The sequence below is a fragment of the Piliocolobus tephrosceles genome, chromosome 10 (assembly GCF_002776525.5).
Source record: "Piliocolobus tephrosceles isolate RC106 chromosome 10, ASM277652v3, whole genome shotgun sequence".
In the NCBI taxonomy this organism is placed as follows: Eukaryota; Metazoa; Chordata; class Mammalia; order Primates; family Cercopithecidae; genus Piliocolobus; species Piliocolobus tephrosceles.
Genome location: NC_045443.1, coordinates 27917117 through 27935657, shown reverse-complemented (window position 1 = coordinate 27935657; position 18541 = coordinate 27917117). Strand labels below are relative to the sequence as shown.

General features: G+C 39.0%; 1 protein-coding gene across 3 annotated transcripts in view; it reads right to left on the bottom strand.

Moving 5' to 3' along the window:
* Window positions 1-18541, bottom strand: part of LOC111540608 (liprin-beta-1) — a 170723-nt gene that overhangs the window by 15613 nt on the left and 136569 nt on the right. Inside the window, exons 12-21 of one of the 3 annotated variants that reach the window (XM_023209020.1) lie at window positions 15826-15910; window positions 12921-13075; window positions 8733-8848; window positions 7795-7851; window positions 6456-6516; window positions 6062-6091; window positions 3669-3840; window positions 3170-3202; window positions 638-788; window positions 215-343 (exon numbers count right to left, since the gene is read on the bottom strand). In XM_023209020.1, the coding sequence (XP_023064788.1) occupies window positions 215-343; window positions 638-788; window positions 3170-3202; window positions 3669-3840; window positions 6062-6091; window positions 6456-6516; window positions 7795-7851; window positions 8733-8848; window positions 12921-13075; window positions 15826-15910 (989 nt within the window). The remainder of the gene's footprint in view (window positions 1-214; window positions 344-637; window positions 789-3169; window positions 3203-3668; window positions 3841-6061; window positions 6092-6455; window positions 6517-7794; window positions 7852-8732; window positions 8849-12920; window positions 13076-15825; window positions 15911-18541) is intronic. The other 2 variants (XM_023209019.1, XM_023209018.1) reach the window with 2 other exon arrangements.

Below are 18541 nucleotides of genomic sequence, written 5' to 3'. Positions count from 1 at the left end.
GCTCTGGCCTCTCCCCTAGTTCACACAGACCTCACCTTCTGTATGTTCATCAACCATGGACAAATTGCACTGCTCTAAAGATGATGGCTCCTTTCACTAGGCACAGCATTAAGCAATGACTTTGTTTAACCCAATGACAGTACTAACACTTCAGGACTCATGAGGCTATGATGCTTGCTAGAGACGCAAAAGTCTATCAGTTGGCTCTTCTTACTTGTTAGACTGTCCCAAGTCTCGAGACCAACCCAGTCGGGGCCCCGCGGTTGCCCTTGTCCCTCCTCTTTTGAATTCAGGCTCAGACATGTCATCTGGGTTGAATGTAGTTGATTGACTTCTCCTAAGTCTGAAGAAGACATAACACACATGGCCAGTATTAGACCTGAGGAGGCCTTAGGCTTGTTAATCAGAGAATTTTTTAACTAGTGCAGCTACTGGAACTAATCCTCTTTGTGTCATTAACATAGACATTTAAATTTAAACTTTAACTAAGACCCAATGAGTTAATAAATCCCACATCATAATCCAAACTTCCTTCCATAAGAGGAATACAAAGGCCTGACAAGTCCATACCCATTTCCGGCCACTTTAAGCAACATGTAAGACAGGGCCCACTCTACTTGTTCACTGCTTTACTTACTTTCCAAAGAGTTTCATGATACCTCTGGATTTCTTTTTGGAATCTGGAGATGGAGGTGGTATCTGGAAGGGACTGTTCCTCTGTGAATCTTTTGGCCGAGAAGAAGCACCAGCCAGATCTAGGTGCTCTGCTGTCTCTTTTTCTGTTTCAGCTACTCCAAGAGCAGAATACAGACAATGAATTTTAAAATATGGAATGAACATGATAAGATGTTAATCTTCTTGGTTCTAGAACTATTAAGAATTCTTCTGTTGGTCTATAAATCAGTAATTTACAAAGAGCACCTTGTAAATATTAGAAATGGAACACACATATATGTTCTGCTCCATAGTTTACTGTGTTTAAAGTTAATAAAATTACAAGCCCTTTGGAGATTAAAAGAGGGTGATAGGATTGCCATATTCTTTCCTTGAGTGATTTGAATTCATGATGGAATTATTCCGTCTTTCCATTAGCACGTGGTACTGTTGATTACCTCCTACATCCTTCAAAATCATCTCCTTTGGTTTCTTGACATGACCACTCCTACATCTGTCATCTGACAGTATCTTTGCTGTAGCACTCCTGCTTTTTTTTCTTCCCCCATGCCACTTTAAGATTCTGTTCTAAGTGCCCTCTAGCGGATCAAAATCTCTGGGCCCAATCTCTCTCTCCAGGTCCTGTATCTAAATGCCTGTGATATTCCCAATTCAGTGTGTCGGAACATCTGGGACTTCACAAACTCATTCAATTTCCCTGAGAGTCTTTTCCTCTCTTAAATTTTTTTTTTTTTTTTTTTGAGAGAGAGTCTCGCTCTGTTGCCCAGGCTGGAGTGCAGTGGTGTGATCTCAGCTTATTGCAACCTCCACCTACTGGGTTCAAGGAATTCTCTGCCTCAGTGTCCCAGGTAACTGGGATTACAGGCACCCACCACCACGCCTGGCTAATTTTTCTATTTTTAGTAGAGACGGGGTTTCACCATCTTGGCCAGGCTGGTCTTGAACTCCTGACCTGGTGATCCACCCCCTTTGGCCTCCTAAAGTGCTGGGATTAAAGGCGTGAGCCACCTCGCCTGGCCTCCTCTCTTGAATGTTCTTATTTGTTATTTGGTTAATATTAACTAATACTGTTCCTGTTACTGTAGCTCAAACTCTGTCATTTTCCTTTTACTCCTTCTCCTTCAGCATTTATATCAGATCAGTTACCCAGTTCCAGCAATTCTTTATTTATGAAATGTATTCCAATCTGTTAAATTCTAGGCACTGAGAGAAGAGTGAACTGGATATGCATAATTTTTCTTTTGACATAAAATAAGCGCCTGTTGATTTTACCTTAAAAGAATCACATCAGCAGTTGCCACTCTCAGATCTCCAAGCATTAACTATTTCAGTTCTTTTAGCTGTCCCTTAGTGGACAATCCCATACTAGCAAACACAAGGGCTACTGCTGTCTTCACTGTGAGATTTTATACTTTATAAAGGAAAGTAAAAGTTGTACTAAAATCACAGGAACAGTGTTTCAGCAAGATCTACAAGTTGCAGAAAGTTGATTTTTCTACAAAGCAGAGCTGTGATTATAGGTTATAATAAGCAGCATTTACCTCTTAGCATTAACAAAACAGTTCTAAGAAAGATGCAAAAAAAACTATTTGAAAATAGTTGTCTGAATAGATCAGTTTATTTTATGCATCCAGTGTTCATTCTAGACATTTCTCTCTCTATAGAGAGAAGTCCTGTTTGCTGGTCCACGTGAATAGATAGGTAGATATCTATACAAGATAACAGCACCTTTTGGAAAAACCTAAAGGAACTTTCCCAATTCAAGTCCTTCAGCCATGATGGGTACAGGTGCCCCTGAAAATGCTGCCTAGCTTATTCTCATCTTAAAGCTACCATATTTCTCTTTTTTATTTTGAGAGCTTTTCCCCCCATTTGTGCCCTGCCTTACAAAGAGGAAAACTAAGCTGCCTCTTTTCTAAAATCACTTTGTGGGGTAACGCCTCAGATATCAAGTAAAGTTGCTTCTGTCATCACTAAATATTATCTCCATCTTCAAAGTAATAAAATGTCAGAAGAATGTTCCCCTAAGAGAAGTAAGCCTAAAACTATAATATTCCAAGTCTTCTATAAACTTCCTTATATGGCTAAAAAAATTTCTTTTTGGAGGCTGGGAGAAATGTAAGCATGGAGAATGGACTGCAAAGACCTGGGAGTTAGTGTGTGGTAATATGCACTTCAAGGCTGAAAGAGCTGCAATGTACAATGCCAGGACATTCCTGCCTTGCACTCTAAGGAATGCTGCACACGTCTAGGTCCTCTCAAAGCTATTCACACAGTGAGTGTTACTAGCATTGGTTAAAACAGCGTTTAGGCTTGGAAGCAAAGCCTCTACAGAGTCCTTTTCAGCAGAAGGTGGAAAGAACACTCTGGAATAGAGAACTACATTTTCGGATTGCTGTCAGATCGCTCTCTAGAGATCACAGATGCCAAGAGCAGGGATTAGATTGGTTTGGAGCACAGTGCTGGTGAAGGCTGGCATGCAGGGGTACAATACCTAAGGTGGGTGCACTGGCACTTCGTTTACGATCTTCAGATATCCCAACAACGCACACAATCACACGCAGCCCAATGGAGAGAACACAGAGATGACAAAATGAAACACAGATCAGACTCCTCCTCACCAAATACACGCCGTGGAGGAGAGGCATGCGGCACACCGTGCTTCTGACGTTACACACAGGCTCAAAGTCAATGTTAATTTATCCACTGTCACAATAGATGGGAAACTCCATGATGAAGTCAAAGGGAATCATGACTTTAGGTCTTTCCACTAAGTTTATACCACAGGAGAGAGCAGGGTGAGAGTCTATATATCTTCACAACACTAAATTAAATCCACTGAGGCATTTTTTGGCTAAATTCCCCCTAAGTCATCCACCTTCGTTTCTGAGAAAGAGAAAGGAATCAGTGAATGAAGGAATAAGGGAAGGGAAGACACTGCTCTTTACCTCCTTGTGGAAGAATCAGGGCAAAGGCATTTTGGCCGTACATACCCAAGTTTGGTGCACTTGCTGTTCTCTTGTTACTTTTGATTTTAAAAAAGCCCCGGCCAAAGGAAGATCTGACTTTTCGAGTGCCGAAGGGGTTGTCGTCCATGGAGGTGTCCTGCCCTGGGGGTCTGGGAGGAAGGGTCCCAAATGGCCTGCTTTCTGCCGGAGCTCTGTCCTGAGAGGCAGATAAGAATAGTGAAACAGCTTTCAGGTGCAGCATCCTCAGCACATGCCAGGCTAACAGCAAATACTCACTCACGCCACATCCATGAGTTTATTCAAAAGAATAACTGAACTAACACATCGATTGCCAATGTCAAATGCCTTATCAGAAGTTGAAAAAAAAATCAGTTCTGAAAGCTACTTAAGAAACAACAACAAAAGCAACAAGGAAAACATGTTCATCACTAATCTAGGATCAATATGTTTAGGGCTTTAAATATTTAGGATACAAAAATTCTTATATTTTGTTTGCCTCATTCCTCAAAAGACATGGAGACATTACATAACCAGAATAATGGCAGCAGATTTCTGACTTTTCTAATAATTACGACATGGATTTAGCTATAACACAGTTCATATTCTTATATTATAACTATAACTATGCCAATAGAAGCCCAATATAACATTAATTATTTTACAAAGCAGGCATTAGTCCAAACTTCTATACCAGCAGTATAAGGAGACTCTACTCCAGTTATTTTAAATATTCTCCTCAAAGAATAATAAAATGAAGGCACAGTGAGCAACTTTATTTTGAGCTTTTTGGTTCTTTGAATTGGCAATTAGCGCTGGCTGTAACACAGCATGTTATATTATTTTAGTATTTATACAAAGATGCTTTGCCTAGACCAATGTCCTGAAGTGCTTCCCTGTTTTCATCTAGCAGTCTTATAGTTTCTGGTCTTATATGTAAGTTCTTAATCCATCTTGAGTTGATTTTTGTTGATTGGTGACAGGTGGAGTCCAATTTCGTTCTTTTACATATGGATATCTAATTTTCCCAGCACCATTTATCGAAGTGGGTGTCCTTTCCCCACTGTATATTCTTGACACTTTATACAAAGATGCTTTTGTCTTCTTGTTCTCATTTCTTTAATAATTCTTGCCCTCTGTTTCTTTTTTTGCAGAAGTAGAAATAATTCTTGCCCTCTGCTTCTTTTTTTGCAGAAGCAGAGAAAAGGGTGAGGGGATATAGGTATTTTAGGTTATTTTACTCTATATATCTATAGCTCACAGAAACCAAAAGTTTATAAATGGCACCGTTTAGTGGTATTATTATCCCTGGTTCAACAATGACCTCAAAATCATTTAACCACTTATTGAACTGAAAAGACAAAAAGGATTTTAATTATAGCTGTTGCCACTAGCTGCTTTGTCAGTTCTATCCATATATAACTCTGGCACTAAGAGCCAACAGTCAAGAGACTGGATCTGGAAGTAGCCTATCAGGTTGTAATCTTTACAAAGTTAATGACAGAAAATCAGAGGACAGAACAGGCACAGTGGCTCATGCCTGTAATCTCAGTACTTTGGAAGGCAGAGGTGGGAGGATTACTTGAGCTCAGGAGTTCAAGATCAGCCTGGGCAACATAACAAGATCTCATCTGTACTTAAAAAAAAAAAAAAAAAAAAAAAAATGGCCCAGTATAGTGGTGCATGCCTGCAATCCCAGCTACTTGAAAGGCTGAGGTGGGAGGATCACTTGAGCACAGGAAATTGAGGCTACAGTGAGTTATAATTGCATCATTGCACTCCAGCCTGGCCAACAAAGTGATACAATCTCAAAAAAAAAAAAAAAAGAAAGAAAGAAAATCAGGGGAAAGAAGAATTGAGCACATGCTGAAGACATCTTTAAACATACCAGAATGTTTGCTTTAGATGGACACCGGGTGTATAATCTAATGGTAATCTAAGAAGGGCTTTTGGGGAGGTCTAAGGAAGCTCAGTTATGGTCATTAGGAACATTTTTGTTCTTAGGAACATTTTGTTTCTTAACAAATTATTGAAGTGAAATTCATAACAAAACTAACAATTTTAAAGCGCACAATTCAGTGGCATTTAGTATGTTACGATGTTGTGCAATCACCACCTCTACCCAGTTCCAAAACATTTCCATCATTCTAAAGCAAAACCCCTTACCCTTAAACAGCTTCTCCCCATTCTTCCCTCCTCTCACCACTGGTAACCACCGATCTGCATTCTATTTCTATAGATTTATCTGTTCTGGATATTTCACATAAACGGAATCATATAATATGTGAACTTTGTGTCTGGCTTCATTTGGCATAATGTTTTAGAGGTTCTGAAAGTTTTTATCCACTGGAGATATTTAAGCAATTTACATGTAATGGAAGTAGAAATATTTTTGCATTGTAATTTGGACAAAAAGTTACCTCTGATGTCTTCTGAATAGATTCCTTTTCCTGTTCAAAGCAAAGCAAAGCAATAACAATATTTAAGGTTGTTAGGGAAATCCTTTGTATAATTCTGAATTTGTCACATACAACTCCATAAGTTAAAATAATTTTCTATCTACTTCTAAGCTACAAAATCGTAGTATCATTTATTTTCCAAAATGTTTTATTAAAGTCTTCATTTTTGGTTTTACATACTATTTTCAATCCTTCATATTCATACTTCTTAATATTTACTGTTAAACCTAATATCTAATAATTTTCCACTAAAAACCACAAGCTCTTCATGAGAGTTTTATTTGCAAAAAGGGAAAAGATGAAGATCCCTAAATAGTTTTTTCTCAGGATAACAGACAAAAAACACAGAACCCACCCCGTCAGATGTCTCTTTCTTCAGATTGCCCAGGCTGCTGGACCTTTGCAGACTTGAAGTTCTAAAAATAACAGCAATAACAATTAATAATAAATGGCTCCAGTGCCACTGTTTCTAAGTAAAACATCTTGGAAAGAAACTAAAATTGCATGTGGGTTGAATCCTAGTAATAAAAGAAAATCTGGAATCAGGCAGTCACTTATGTGCTTAACTAAATGACAACATTTACTTCTTTTAAAAGCAGGGGTGATTAACTGTCCTGCCAATAATTCTGACTGCCCTACACATGGTAGAAGAGCTGGAAAAGCACTTAGGACTAGCCTTGTGATGTCAATATTCAAAAATAAAGCAGTGTTTTCCGTGGACTAGTGGTGTGTTCTCTGCATGTACACATTTAAACTAGGAACTTTAAAAATACTCATGTACTATTTATATCTAATCCTTCTAATTAAAATAAAGAATGGAAGTTTTACTTTTCAATTCACGAGGGAATCACTTTTCTGAGCCTGGCAAAGCAATTCATTTTATAGTTCTAATTAAAGCATAGTAGGGGAATCCCTAATGCCGTCCATAATAATTCATTTTCTATCCTAGTGAAGGGAAAGAGACACTATAAACATCCAGAGACTCTCTCTTTCACATAATTAGTATTCAATTGTATAGAGCTGGTGTTACTAAAAAATTGAAGGTAGAGATATGTGACCAGTTTAGAGAGAGTGACAGAGAAGTAATGTATTTGGCTCTATGAAACAGAGTAATATAAATACGCACATTTACAAACTTTTAAAAGACATTTCTTCTGTATTTATATGTATACATTGCCAGAAGTATCAACTACCAAATAAAGTAAAACATAATAGTGAGAAAAGAAAAGATCTCATTTTTGAGTACTGCTCTGAAAATAGACTTTCCTAATTTAATCCAGACTTTAACTTGGATAAACATAGATATTAGGTCAGTTCACAAAACTGAAAGCGCAAAAAAACCCATCTCAGCTTTTCCAGCATCACATCATTCCCTGTGACGCCTTCCCACTGGACTCAAAATATGTCAGTGCAAAAATGAATTAAGAGCATTGAACTTCAAATGAAAACTGATTAAGCAAGGCTAAAGACCTGCAAAACCCCGGCATGAGATAATAGCAAATGAGACATTATTTCTTTGTAAACTTACAGCTCCCCACCTTCACCCCCACCCAATTATTATAGCTGCATTAATTTATTCAGTAATTGAACAGCCTCGGTCATTTGCTGTTAGTATTAGTAATTGTTAGTATAACAAAACTCTCTTCCTCCTCTAGCCTCAATCACATTTTCACATTGAATAAAATGTAACTTACAAAAGATTATCACACAGTTGGGTATCAACAGTGGCACCAAGGATTATCTTTCCATCACTAAAATGTAAAGAACAAAAGGTATTTATTAACCTCACGAAAAAAAGACCATATATGTTCTAAGTGAACAGATATGTAAAAAACAAAAAATTGTGCAAAGGAAGCTATTTCTATTTTTTAAAATTGTTCTATTTGGACTAAAATAAGACTAGGCAATTTGGGAATATGTTGGCAAAACATTCCATTTGCTTACAGACAAACTACTGTATCCTTTTCCTGTCCCCTTCAGACCCATCCTTCAAATGCACTCACAGCACATGACCGTGACAATTTAGTTTACAATCCTTTCACAGTTACCTATGACCTAGGACATAAAAATCCAAGTTCCGTAAACTGTTTTTTCTTTTTTTTCTTTTTGAGACACAGTCTCACTCTGTCACCCAGGCTGTAGTACAGTGATGTGATCTCAGCTCACTTCAGTCTCCACTTCCTGGGTTTATGTGATTCTTGTGCCTCAGCCTCCGAGTAGCTGGGATTATAGGCGTGCACCACCACACTCAGCTAATTTTTGTATTTTCAGTAGAGATGGGATTTCGCCACGCTGGCCAGGCTGGTCTCAAACTCCTGGCCTCAAGTGATCTGCCTGCCTTGGCTTCCCAAAGTGTTGAGATTATAGGCGTGAGCCACCACACCTAGCCAAGTTCCTCAAAATCTCTTTTGAACCTGACCACCCTACCTCCGCAGCCTCATCTCTTAACGCTTCCTGCTTCACACCTTTTATTTCCATAAAACAGAACTGATTACAGATCCCCCAATGGACGTCTTGCTGTTTCTTGCTTCTCTAGGTAAAAATTGTGTCTGTAAATAAATACAATACATCTGTGTCTTTGGTTGATCTACTATTTTGAACATTTATATTGCACTGTTAATAAATGACATACTTTTCTTCAAATGAAGTCTCTGGCTTAGGAGTCAACTTTGATTTTTCAGAAGTTTCCATGCTTACAGTTGCTGGCAATAATGAAGGGATGGAAACTTGCAAGATGGTGGTATGGAACTGTAATGTAATCATAAAAAGTCAAAAGTCAATCAATCAATCAATCAATCAAAACAAAACACAAGCCACAGAGTAATTAAACAAAAGTAAGACAATTAAATGGTCTATTGACAAAAAATCTCATAATCATTGTTCAGAACTCTATAAAATGATTTCCGAATATAAACATCTATACAGAAGAAGTACTAATCAAGGAAATCATTCTGGAGGAAGGAAATTTTTTAACTTGGTTCTGAATAAGACACTGAATATTGTGAAAAAGATGGTACCATTAAGCAAGTTAACAATAATGTTTTTTTCTTTTTTTGAGATGGTGTCTTGCTATGTTGCCCAGAATGGTCTCGAACTCCTGGGCTCAAGCAGTCTCCTGCCATAGCCTTCTGAGTAGCTGAGATTATAGATGTGTGCCACCGTACCCAGCTAGTAATAGTAAATCCTAACAACCTTAAGCCCTGGCTGAAATATTGGCTCTGACACACTTGGCTAAGTGATCTGTGATCTTAGCAAATCACTTTGCTAGGCATCCATCAGTTTTGCCCTCTGTAAAATAAGAATGACAATGCCTACCCTGCAGGTTGCAACGATTTAACGTAAGATTTGGGTAACATGTTTTGCTTTCAACACTCTATTATTACTATTATTTTTTGAGACATGGTCTCACTTAGTCAACCAGGCTCAAGTACAGTGCTGCGATCACGGCTTACTGCAGCCTCGAACTTCTGGGCTCAAGTGATCCTCCCACCTTCGCCCCATCAAGTAGTTGGGACTACAGGCATGCGCCACCACAGCTGGCTGATGTTTAAAATTTTTTTGTAGAAACAGGGTTTCCCTGTGTTGCCCAGGTTAATCTGGAACTCTGTGCTCAAACAGTCCTCCTGCCTCAGCCTCCCAAAGTGCTGGGATTACAGGCATGAGCCACTGTGTCCAGCGAAAAGCTCCATTTTTACTTTGATTTCTACTACTAACCTTATAGGGAACATTGGTCAAGCCAGTTAATTCTTATTCTATGTGTGAACTAGTTGACTAATTTCAATTAACATAATTGATGAAAAGTATAATTAAAACCAATTACAATGGACTTTGTGGCTACCACTTAAAACACTTTGCTTAATGATGATAATAATATTACAGCAACAAATAAAATGCATAACACATTTTCTCAAACAAATGCTTTGTGTATCCTAAGGAAGGAGCCTGTGAAATAATTTTAATACTTCGGTTTTCAATAATTTTTTACAACCGTAGAGCAGTTAGATTGTGGGCTACATCATAAATGAATGAACGAAAAATATTTCAGTAAAAAAAAAAAAAAAGAACAAAGTTTGTCACAATGAACTCCTGCCAGTCAACCAGTGATAGTTCTTCACTTCTGAAAGCTGCCTGGTAAGGACTCACACCAGTGAACACACTTCTACACGCCAACCAGTCAGCAACAGTCTCACCTTAGTAACCACATATCTACAGCGGATGTCGACTCACACTTGCCTCAGGAAGTCCACCAATCCTTGAGCTCCAACCATGCCAAAACCCACATATGATAAGCTAGAAGAGAATGTACTTGACCAGGAACACTCACACACTTAAGTAAGCAATAAATTCAGCTTTGTGATTTTTGTTTCTGTTATTCAGTGGCGGGCTCATCCTTTAACGCAATAAAAGGTTATACAATGTGAAGTCATATTATTTATAAAGTAGGAGATTATTTCACTATCAACTTTTTCAGTTTGAGTCTTTATGGTGAATCCTGGGCAACTTATTTAGCCATCATCGCTGTTTCCTGAAGTTCATTTGTCTAATGAGATTCCTAATCATGAGGAAAATATAACTATACTAACAGACCCATTTTCTTGATCTTTTTCAAACTTTTAGACTTTAATTCCAAACTCAGATCCCCCTCCTGGCTTTTCTTTAAAAATGTGGCTGACCTCCCTCAATCCTCATCAAACCATTCTTGTTACAAACTTAAAACCTGTAATTAAACTACAATTCACATAGCAAAGACTTTTTCTAAAAGGACATGAGGTTATTCCGGCGTACCCTACATGTAACACTAGTTCTATAATTGCAGCATACTCATGGGCTGTCAAATATTATTTTTGCTTTCAATATAAATATATATCTAACAATTAGGGGATATTTTCCACCAAAGTATTTCTTATTCCTTAACTAATTCCTTGATTAATGAAATATTTCAGCCCTCTCCTACATTTCAGAGAGAAATTTTCATTGTCTTCTCCTTTAATTCATTTTCATTCAGTTCAAATTTCATCTTCTCATTGTGTAATTATCAGCAACAGATAAAAAGTAAAAATGCCACTTGGTTTCTTCTCATTATCTATAGTAAAATGTGAGAAGAGAAATGACCAAAACAGAAACTGCTAAAATAAGGAAGCCAAGATTCTTTACACAATGAAACTATTTCCCATTCCCGGTCTCTCTAGACACAAAAAAATGACACTAAAATTAAGAAACGGTTTCAGGGCAAAGATCAAGCACAAGGGCTATCAGGAAAACATGGTCTTCAGGTGAGCCAAGGATGTGGCTGTAAAACCCTTTGCTAAGACCTCAGGATGGACTAGACTAGAATCAAATAAAAATAGAAAAAAAAAAAATACCTTAGGAAGATTAGAGTAGTGCTGTCTCATTGAACCTTTGAAAAATGATCAAAGGCTCCGAAAATAATGGGATGTCCCACTGCAGCCTTACAGGGAACCTTAGCTACAGAGACAGGCTTATGGGGAAGATAGCTGTGGATGTGTTCTTCTCTAATTCAGTGAATTATAACATGATTCATATGAAATTCTAAATGTTTAAAATATTACACCAAATTAGACTCAAAGGGACAGAGATAATGGAAAATGAAGAGATGAATTTGGAGATCTTTGGGCATTTCTGCAGGCACAAAACTGAGAAAACTACTCATCTGCAAATACAGGCAAAGGAAGGATGACTTAGAGGGAAGAGCCAATAGCCCAGAGGATTGGCAACACGTGCCTGGCCGGATTTTGGAATTGCTATGGACTGGTGACACCTGTCCAACTATTGTATGGGTGTGTGGAGGGCAGATAACTGTCCTTGAAGTCCACAGCTCTTTAAGTCAATGGAACAGTCCCCAAGGAGCTGTGCGCAAGGAACTGTACCTGAGGAGCTTCACCCGCATCTCAACCTGGTCTGGATGACAAGATCCTGGGATGTTGACGCCTCACTGGAATGAGACTCAGGTGTCTTTGGAAAGGGGGCGAGTGTCTTTTGCATGGGAGCGGGATGTTAAGTGGTGTAGCCAGAGGGTAGATTATATTTTCCGAATACGGTTGCACCAATATATCCCATCCCATGTGTCCTAACAGTGTAATGTTGTCACTTGTTCATCAAGAGGTAGGGTAGGGTCTATGTTTCCTTTCCTTGAATCAGGGTGGGCTGTAGGCCTGTGGCTACAGCAGAAGAGATGCCATGTGATTTCTGAGATAAATCATAACAGGTGATGCAGAGTTGCCCAGGCCTCCTGGAATGCTCACCCTTAGGACTGTGAGGAAGCCCAAGCAGTCACAGGTAGTTGTTCTAAATGGGGCCTCAGCTGAGGTCCCAGCCAAAAGCCAGCCTCAACCACCAGACATATGAGTGAGTTAGCCTTCAGACGACTCAGGCCCAGGCCTTCACGCCACTCCAGCTGATGCCAAGTGGAGCAGAGACGAGATGCTCATGCTGAACCCTGCTGAAGTGCAGAGTCATCAGCAAAAGAAATGCTATCATTGAAGCCACAAACTTTCGGTGTGGTGTACAATAGATAGCAAACAGATTTTCATGCCAGTTTGATGCAAAGTAAGGAGTGTATAACTGCTTACTCCTCTCCAGTTGCTTCTTCCAAGTCTAAAGAAGTCAGAAGAAAATTTTATTCAAGTATCTTTCAGAGTCACCATCAGAAGTGGCCAAAGTCAATTTATTTATATAACCTCACTTGAGTTGGTAATAGAACTGAGAAAGGAACCCATGTTTTTCACGTTATGAGCAGTGTTTTAACTGTCAATAACACAGTCTCTTCAACATGAAGGAAATATCGAAAGTCTATTAATACCTCTTCAGGAACACTTGTGTTAAATGGGTCACGACTGGGAGATCCCATTACTGGAGTGGGTGATGGACTTTTCTCCAGATCACTGAAACCCTGTGCATCCAGCAAAGTGGAGATGGAACTGGAATTGAGCAGATCTTCATATTCTCCATCTTTGCCTAGGAAAAGACAAAGCAAAGAGAAGACAACAGCAGCTTTTGATTTATATTTCACTTTTACAAGAAGATAAGAATCCCAATTATATTGAACATAAACTTTTTTCTGATCCTCAAAAATCAGAGTCAGCTTCTCCTGGCATCCCTTGAAAAACAACATAGGACCTAGGAAACAGCATTTGAAACTGAACACCTAGGGCCAGGGGCCCTTGGGCCACAGTGGGTACCTATGATATTAATAGACAAAGTCGTACTTGATACATTGACTCATCAGAGGGAAAGAAAATTAAAAGTTAACTTTTTCCAACAACTCTCTTGTAATTTTGTTTTAAAATCTGGGGCTTACAAATTTTAGTGTAGAAATAATCAAACTGAATAATACCTGGTACAAAAAACAAATTCCGAATAGCAACAAAGTCCCATTTAAACAACTTAGTTTTCATCACTGCTGTGCTGTTGAAAAAAACATAGAAAGAATAGAAAAAACAAAAAGACAGATGACCTTTGATCTCTCAAGAGGATCCTTTTATGCCATTTTAAAGCAAAAAAAAATCTGATGGAAAAAAGCAACCACATATTCACCAAAGTTGCAACCTTGAGAAATTTTTTTGCATCTCTAGAAATCAAAAGGATTAAACGGTGAAAGCACAGTGCCAGATATTCTTTTTTAAAAACAGAAAAAAAAATGATACTTCAGACTCTAATCTACAAATAATATGAAATGGTAAATCAAACACTTGTTTAAAGATCTTAATCAGACCACAGCTTCCTAATTTAGGTTTCACAAGAATGTTATTCTAATTGTATTAGAATTTAGTGTTATTAGAATTGTGTGAGGATTAACTAAATATAACTCCTAGTGAGAAATCAGTTTATACAATCCTTTATTGGAACAGAACATAGTTTTCAAGGGTTTATGAAAATCTGTGCTGCTGTACCTCGTTAAAAACCACCTCTTTTATTTACATGTTCGTATGCACAGGAAAAAAAAGCTAGAAAGAAACAATATAAAAAAATGCCAATAGTGATCATGCCAGTGCAATTATGAGTGATTTTTTTATCTCTTTTCTTTATTTTCCAAATGTTTTACAATATAGTCTAATTGAAGGGATTAATTTTTTTCTGCCTTGGTTTTAAACATAAGAATTGGACAGTTGAAACTCTATAAAATTAAACAATATTTTAAATGAGATGCATATGTAAAAATCACTTACAAATTTGCAATATTCCATAGGATAGAGACTCTTCTTCTGAAGGCATGGAAAATGCTGAGTGATGAGAATTGCTAGTCAACACTAATTATCAGAGGTTCATTTGCTCACTCAGATTATTTATAAAATCTAATATGCCAGACCCTGCATACAATTTTTTTTTTTTTCAAAAATCCTGATCCAAAGCAGGATTCTCTGTGAACTCACCAAAATTAAAATTTCAAAATCTGAGTATTTCATGGGGACCTTCCAAAAGAATTGTTTATTTCCAGTGCTTATGTTGAGAGCAAATAACTCTACCTATGCATTGCTAAAAAACAAGAGCCCTTTCAAATTTCCTCCACATTTGAGGATGGCCAATTGGCCCACCTGCAGATAAAATAATAATAAGTACAACAAAATGCACAACTATCTTTACGTACCTGTTTTACAGGGTTTTTCTGAACTTACCATGTTCAAAGCTGAACTCAATCCTCTTTACCTAGCCCAGTGTTCCTTCTCTAGGCTTCCCCATATCAGTAAATGGAACCATCAACTACCCAGCTGCTTTAGTTGGAAAGGTCTTTCTTGATCTCTCCCCTCTTCTTCACTCTCCTCGTCTGTCTTACTACACCACTGGGTCAATCCACCATAACATATTCCCAATCAGCAACTACTAGATTTTTTCACTTGGAATACTGCAAATCTCAGAATTGGTTTCCGCTGCTCCCAATTGCTCCCAATACTGCTCACTTCCCTCCATGGCCCGCGTGTTACAAAGATCATGCTGCTGACTTTTTTTTTTTTTTTTTTTTTTTTTTTTTTGAGACAGAGTCTCACTCTTTCACCCAGGCTGGAGTGCAATGGTGCAATCTCGGCTCACTGCAACCTCCACCTCCCGGGTTCAGGCGATTCTCCTGCCTCAGCCTCCTGAGTAGCTGGGATTACAGGCACCTGCCCCCACGCCCAGCTAATTTTTGTATTTTTAGTAGAGACGGGGTTTCACCATGTTGGTCAGGCTTGTCTCGAACTCCTGACCTCAGGTGATTCACCTGCCTTGGCCTCCCAAAGTGCTGGGATTACAGGCATAAGCCACCATGCCTGGCCACTGCTGACTTTTAAAACCCTTCAGTGAGTCCCTCTGCACTTGAGCAAGCGCTTAACTCCACCCATTGCATGACCAGTGGTTGCTCATCATTATGGTCTCATCTCATCCCCTCTCCCCACTGCCCACCACCTTGCAGCTGCACTGGTGTTCTTCTTCTTAAGCATGCCACATTCTTTTCCCCCTAGGCTCTCTGCATATGCTGTCGTTTTCTCTCTCTGGAATGCCATCTCATCAACTCCTTAGAGAGGCACTCCCCGACCAACGACTCTACAGTACACTGACTCCTCAGGCTGGACACTTTCTGGCAGAGTACAGTTCTAATTGTTCAATTAATGAATGAGCTACCTAATTTGGGACGATGGGTATGATCCAGGAAAGAAACTGAGGCCAAATGTGTAAGTTTATAGCCACCTGGAGTCAACCAAAGTAGAAAAACTTTTCGAGCTACACTCTACCTTTTTTACCTTGGGCCAGTACCACAGTATCTTGCATTTTCTTGTACCTGTTCAGGCACTGTCGAAGATCTTCTATTTTTCGATCCTAGGAATAAAATAAATTATAATCTTTAATCCTATGTTCTTAAAAGAGTAACAGTAATCGCTTTTACATAAAGAATACACATGATTCTGCTGAGAGAGCATTTTAAAAAAAGAATAAGTAGATGTGAATTATTTACATTATTTAAAGAACACTTCTAAGCTTTAGGAGAACTGGTAATAACTAGACTATGTTTCCTACATACATTAAAGATATGGAAAAAGTACCTCTAAATTTAGAGATCCTATCCTTTAGCTGCCATCTTTAAACAAACAAAAACAAAACAAGGTAATAAGACACAAAACAAAAAAAGAAAAAAGTAAGCTTCAATTACTCTCCTCTCTAACTTATAAATCAAACCTCGAAAGAAAGGCCCCCATCTTCTGTCTTTCTTAGCCATCATTAATCACCATCTGGCTTCTCCCCTCTCAAAACACTCTACCAAGGTGACCTCCTATCTATTAAAAACAATGAACACTTTTCATCCTTTTTTTTTTTGAGACAGGGTCTCGCTCTGTCACCCAGGCTGCAGTGTGTTGGTGCAATCTTGGCTCACTGCAGCCTCAATCTCCTGGGCTCAAGTCATCCTCCCACCTCAACCTCCTGAGTTGCTGGGAGTACACGCATGCAGCACTATGACCAGATCATTTTTGTATTTTTGTAGAGATGGGGTTTCACCATGTCGCCCAGACTGCTCTTGAAATCCTAGGCTCAAGTAATCTGTCCACCTTGGCCTCCTGAAGTGCTGGGATTACAGGCATGAGCCACCATGACCAGCCCCAGCCTTTTTCTAATTTGACCTCTACATGGCACTTGATGACCTCACTTTTTCCTTCTCCTTTCACTTATCCATCCACTCTTTCTTTTCTTCCATTTTTGTTTATCAATCCTTTGACCAGATAGCTGCCAAACTTCCATAACTCCCATTATCTTCTCGGACTAATAAAATGCTAGAGCTTCTAGGTTCTGTCCGTGACCCTCCTTGCTTTTCCCATGTGCTCAACTGTGCTATGAAAATGGCCTCCCTAGCTCCTCCCATTCTCATTCTGGGCCTGGCCATGTGGCTGGTTTTGGCCAAAGAGATATCAGCAAATATAATTCAAGCAAAGGCTTGAAAAGCATTTGCCCTTTGTGGCTGCCCTGTGGTGTGGCTCTAAGGAACCCTGAGGAACTATGTGAAGAAGCCTCGCCTAGTCTACTAGAGGATGGGAGACCATCTGGAGAAGAGGCTAGTCCTCCCAGCTGCGGCCAACCTAAACCAAGCTGTCAATCACCGGACACGTGAATGACACTATCCTAAATTACGCATGCAGTCTCATCTAAGCTACCAGCTATCAGAAGAATCATCTAGCCAACTCACAGAAGTACGAGAAATAATAAATGTGGTCTGTCACAAAGCAAAAGCTAACTGACACATCAACCGTGGCTTAGTCTACACCAAACTACAACTCCACATTTCTCCTAAAATTGATGGGCCTCACTCCCCATCAATCTATGTTTCTACATTAATCCTAACATTTAGATTCATGTTCAACTTTCTGTAAGAAATCTCCTTAAGAATGTCCTGTAAGCATATTGGATAGACGAGATCTACAATTAAGCTCATTCTTTCCCTTCAGTACTTGAGCCTGTGCTTGGATTTCCTTAACTCCTTAAGAGCACTATCCATTCACCCAGTTGCCCAAACCAGAAACTTACTCTCGTTTTTCAAATCCAGAGACCTTATATCTTGTCAACCCATAAATTTCTCTAAAACGTCTTCCCACCTTACCACTTCACTACTATTGCCTTACTTCAAGCCCTCTTCATTTCTCACCTATTTTAACAAACTTTTAACTGTTGACCTGTTGTCACTCTCCCATTCTGCTAGGCAATTTAATCATGTCACTGCCTAAGATTTACACGCTAAGACCCTAAATCAAGAGCATGGTGCATGAAGTGGCCTGCCCTCTGACTGAGCTCTGTGGTCGGCCCCACGCCCCCTCCTTCACCTGCACTGCTCAATCCCAGCATGCACTATGCTGTTCACACCTGGTCTCAAGACAAGTTTTGACTCATGGGCCCTTTGCCTAAGAAGCCTTTATTTTCCCAGTGAACAATTCTTGCTTTTCCCCAGAATTTGCTCAAATATGTCCTCTTTGAAGTATTCTGAACCCCCGACCCCATGAGGAAGTTATGTTACTCTGGGTGCTCCTATAAAGGTTTGAGCATCTCATAGGCCCTTATTCAACACTGGGAGTTTTGTTTGCTGTTGCTTGTTGAGGGACAGAAATGAAAACAAAATGAATTTCAGTGGTTTTTTAAAAAATAAAAGTTACGGTGGGCAGCTTGCTAATTCCTTGTCTTTTTATTCAATAGTGGGAAACATTAGCAAAAAGGAACCTGTATGAGTAGGTATGCTGATCAGTTTATTTCCAGGCAATAAAGAGCAAATAAAGAGAATGCAAGGCAAAAATAAACAAGGAGATAAGAAAAACAGAGTAGTCAAGAATGAGAGAAAGAAACTTACAATGGGAGAAAAGGATCAAGCCAAAGTTCTTTGACATTCTGTTGTTTTTTTACTTCCTTGAAATTGCTCTTTTTTGGGGGGAAATATTCCCTGGTTCTATTCATTCAGGCAGATAAGGGGAGAGA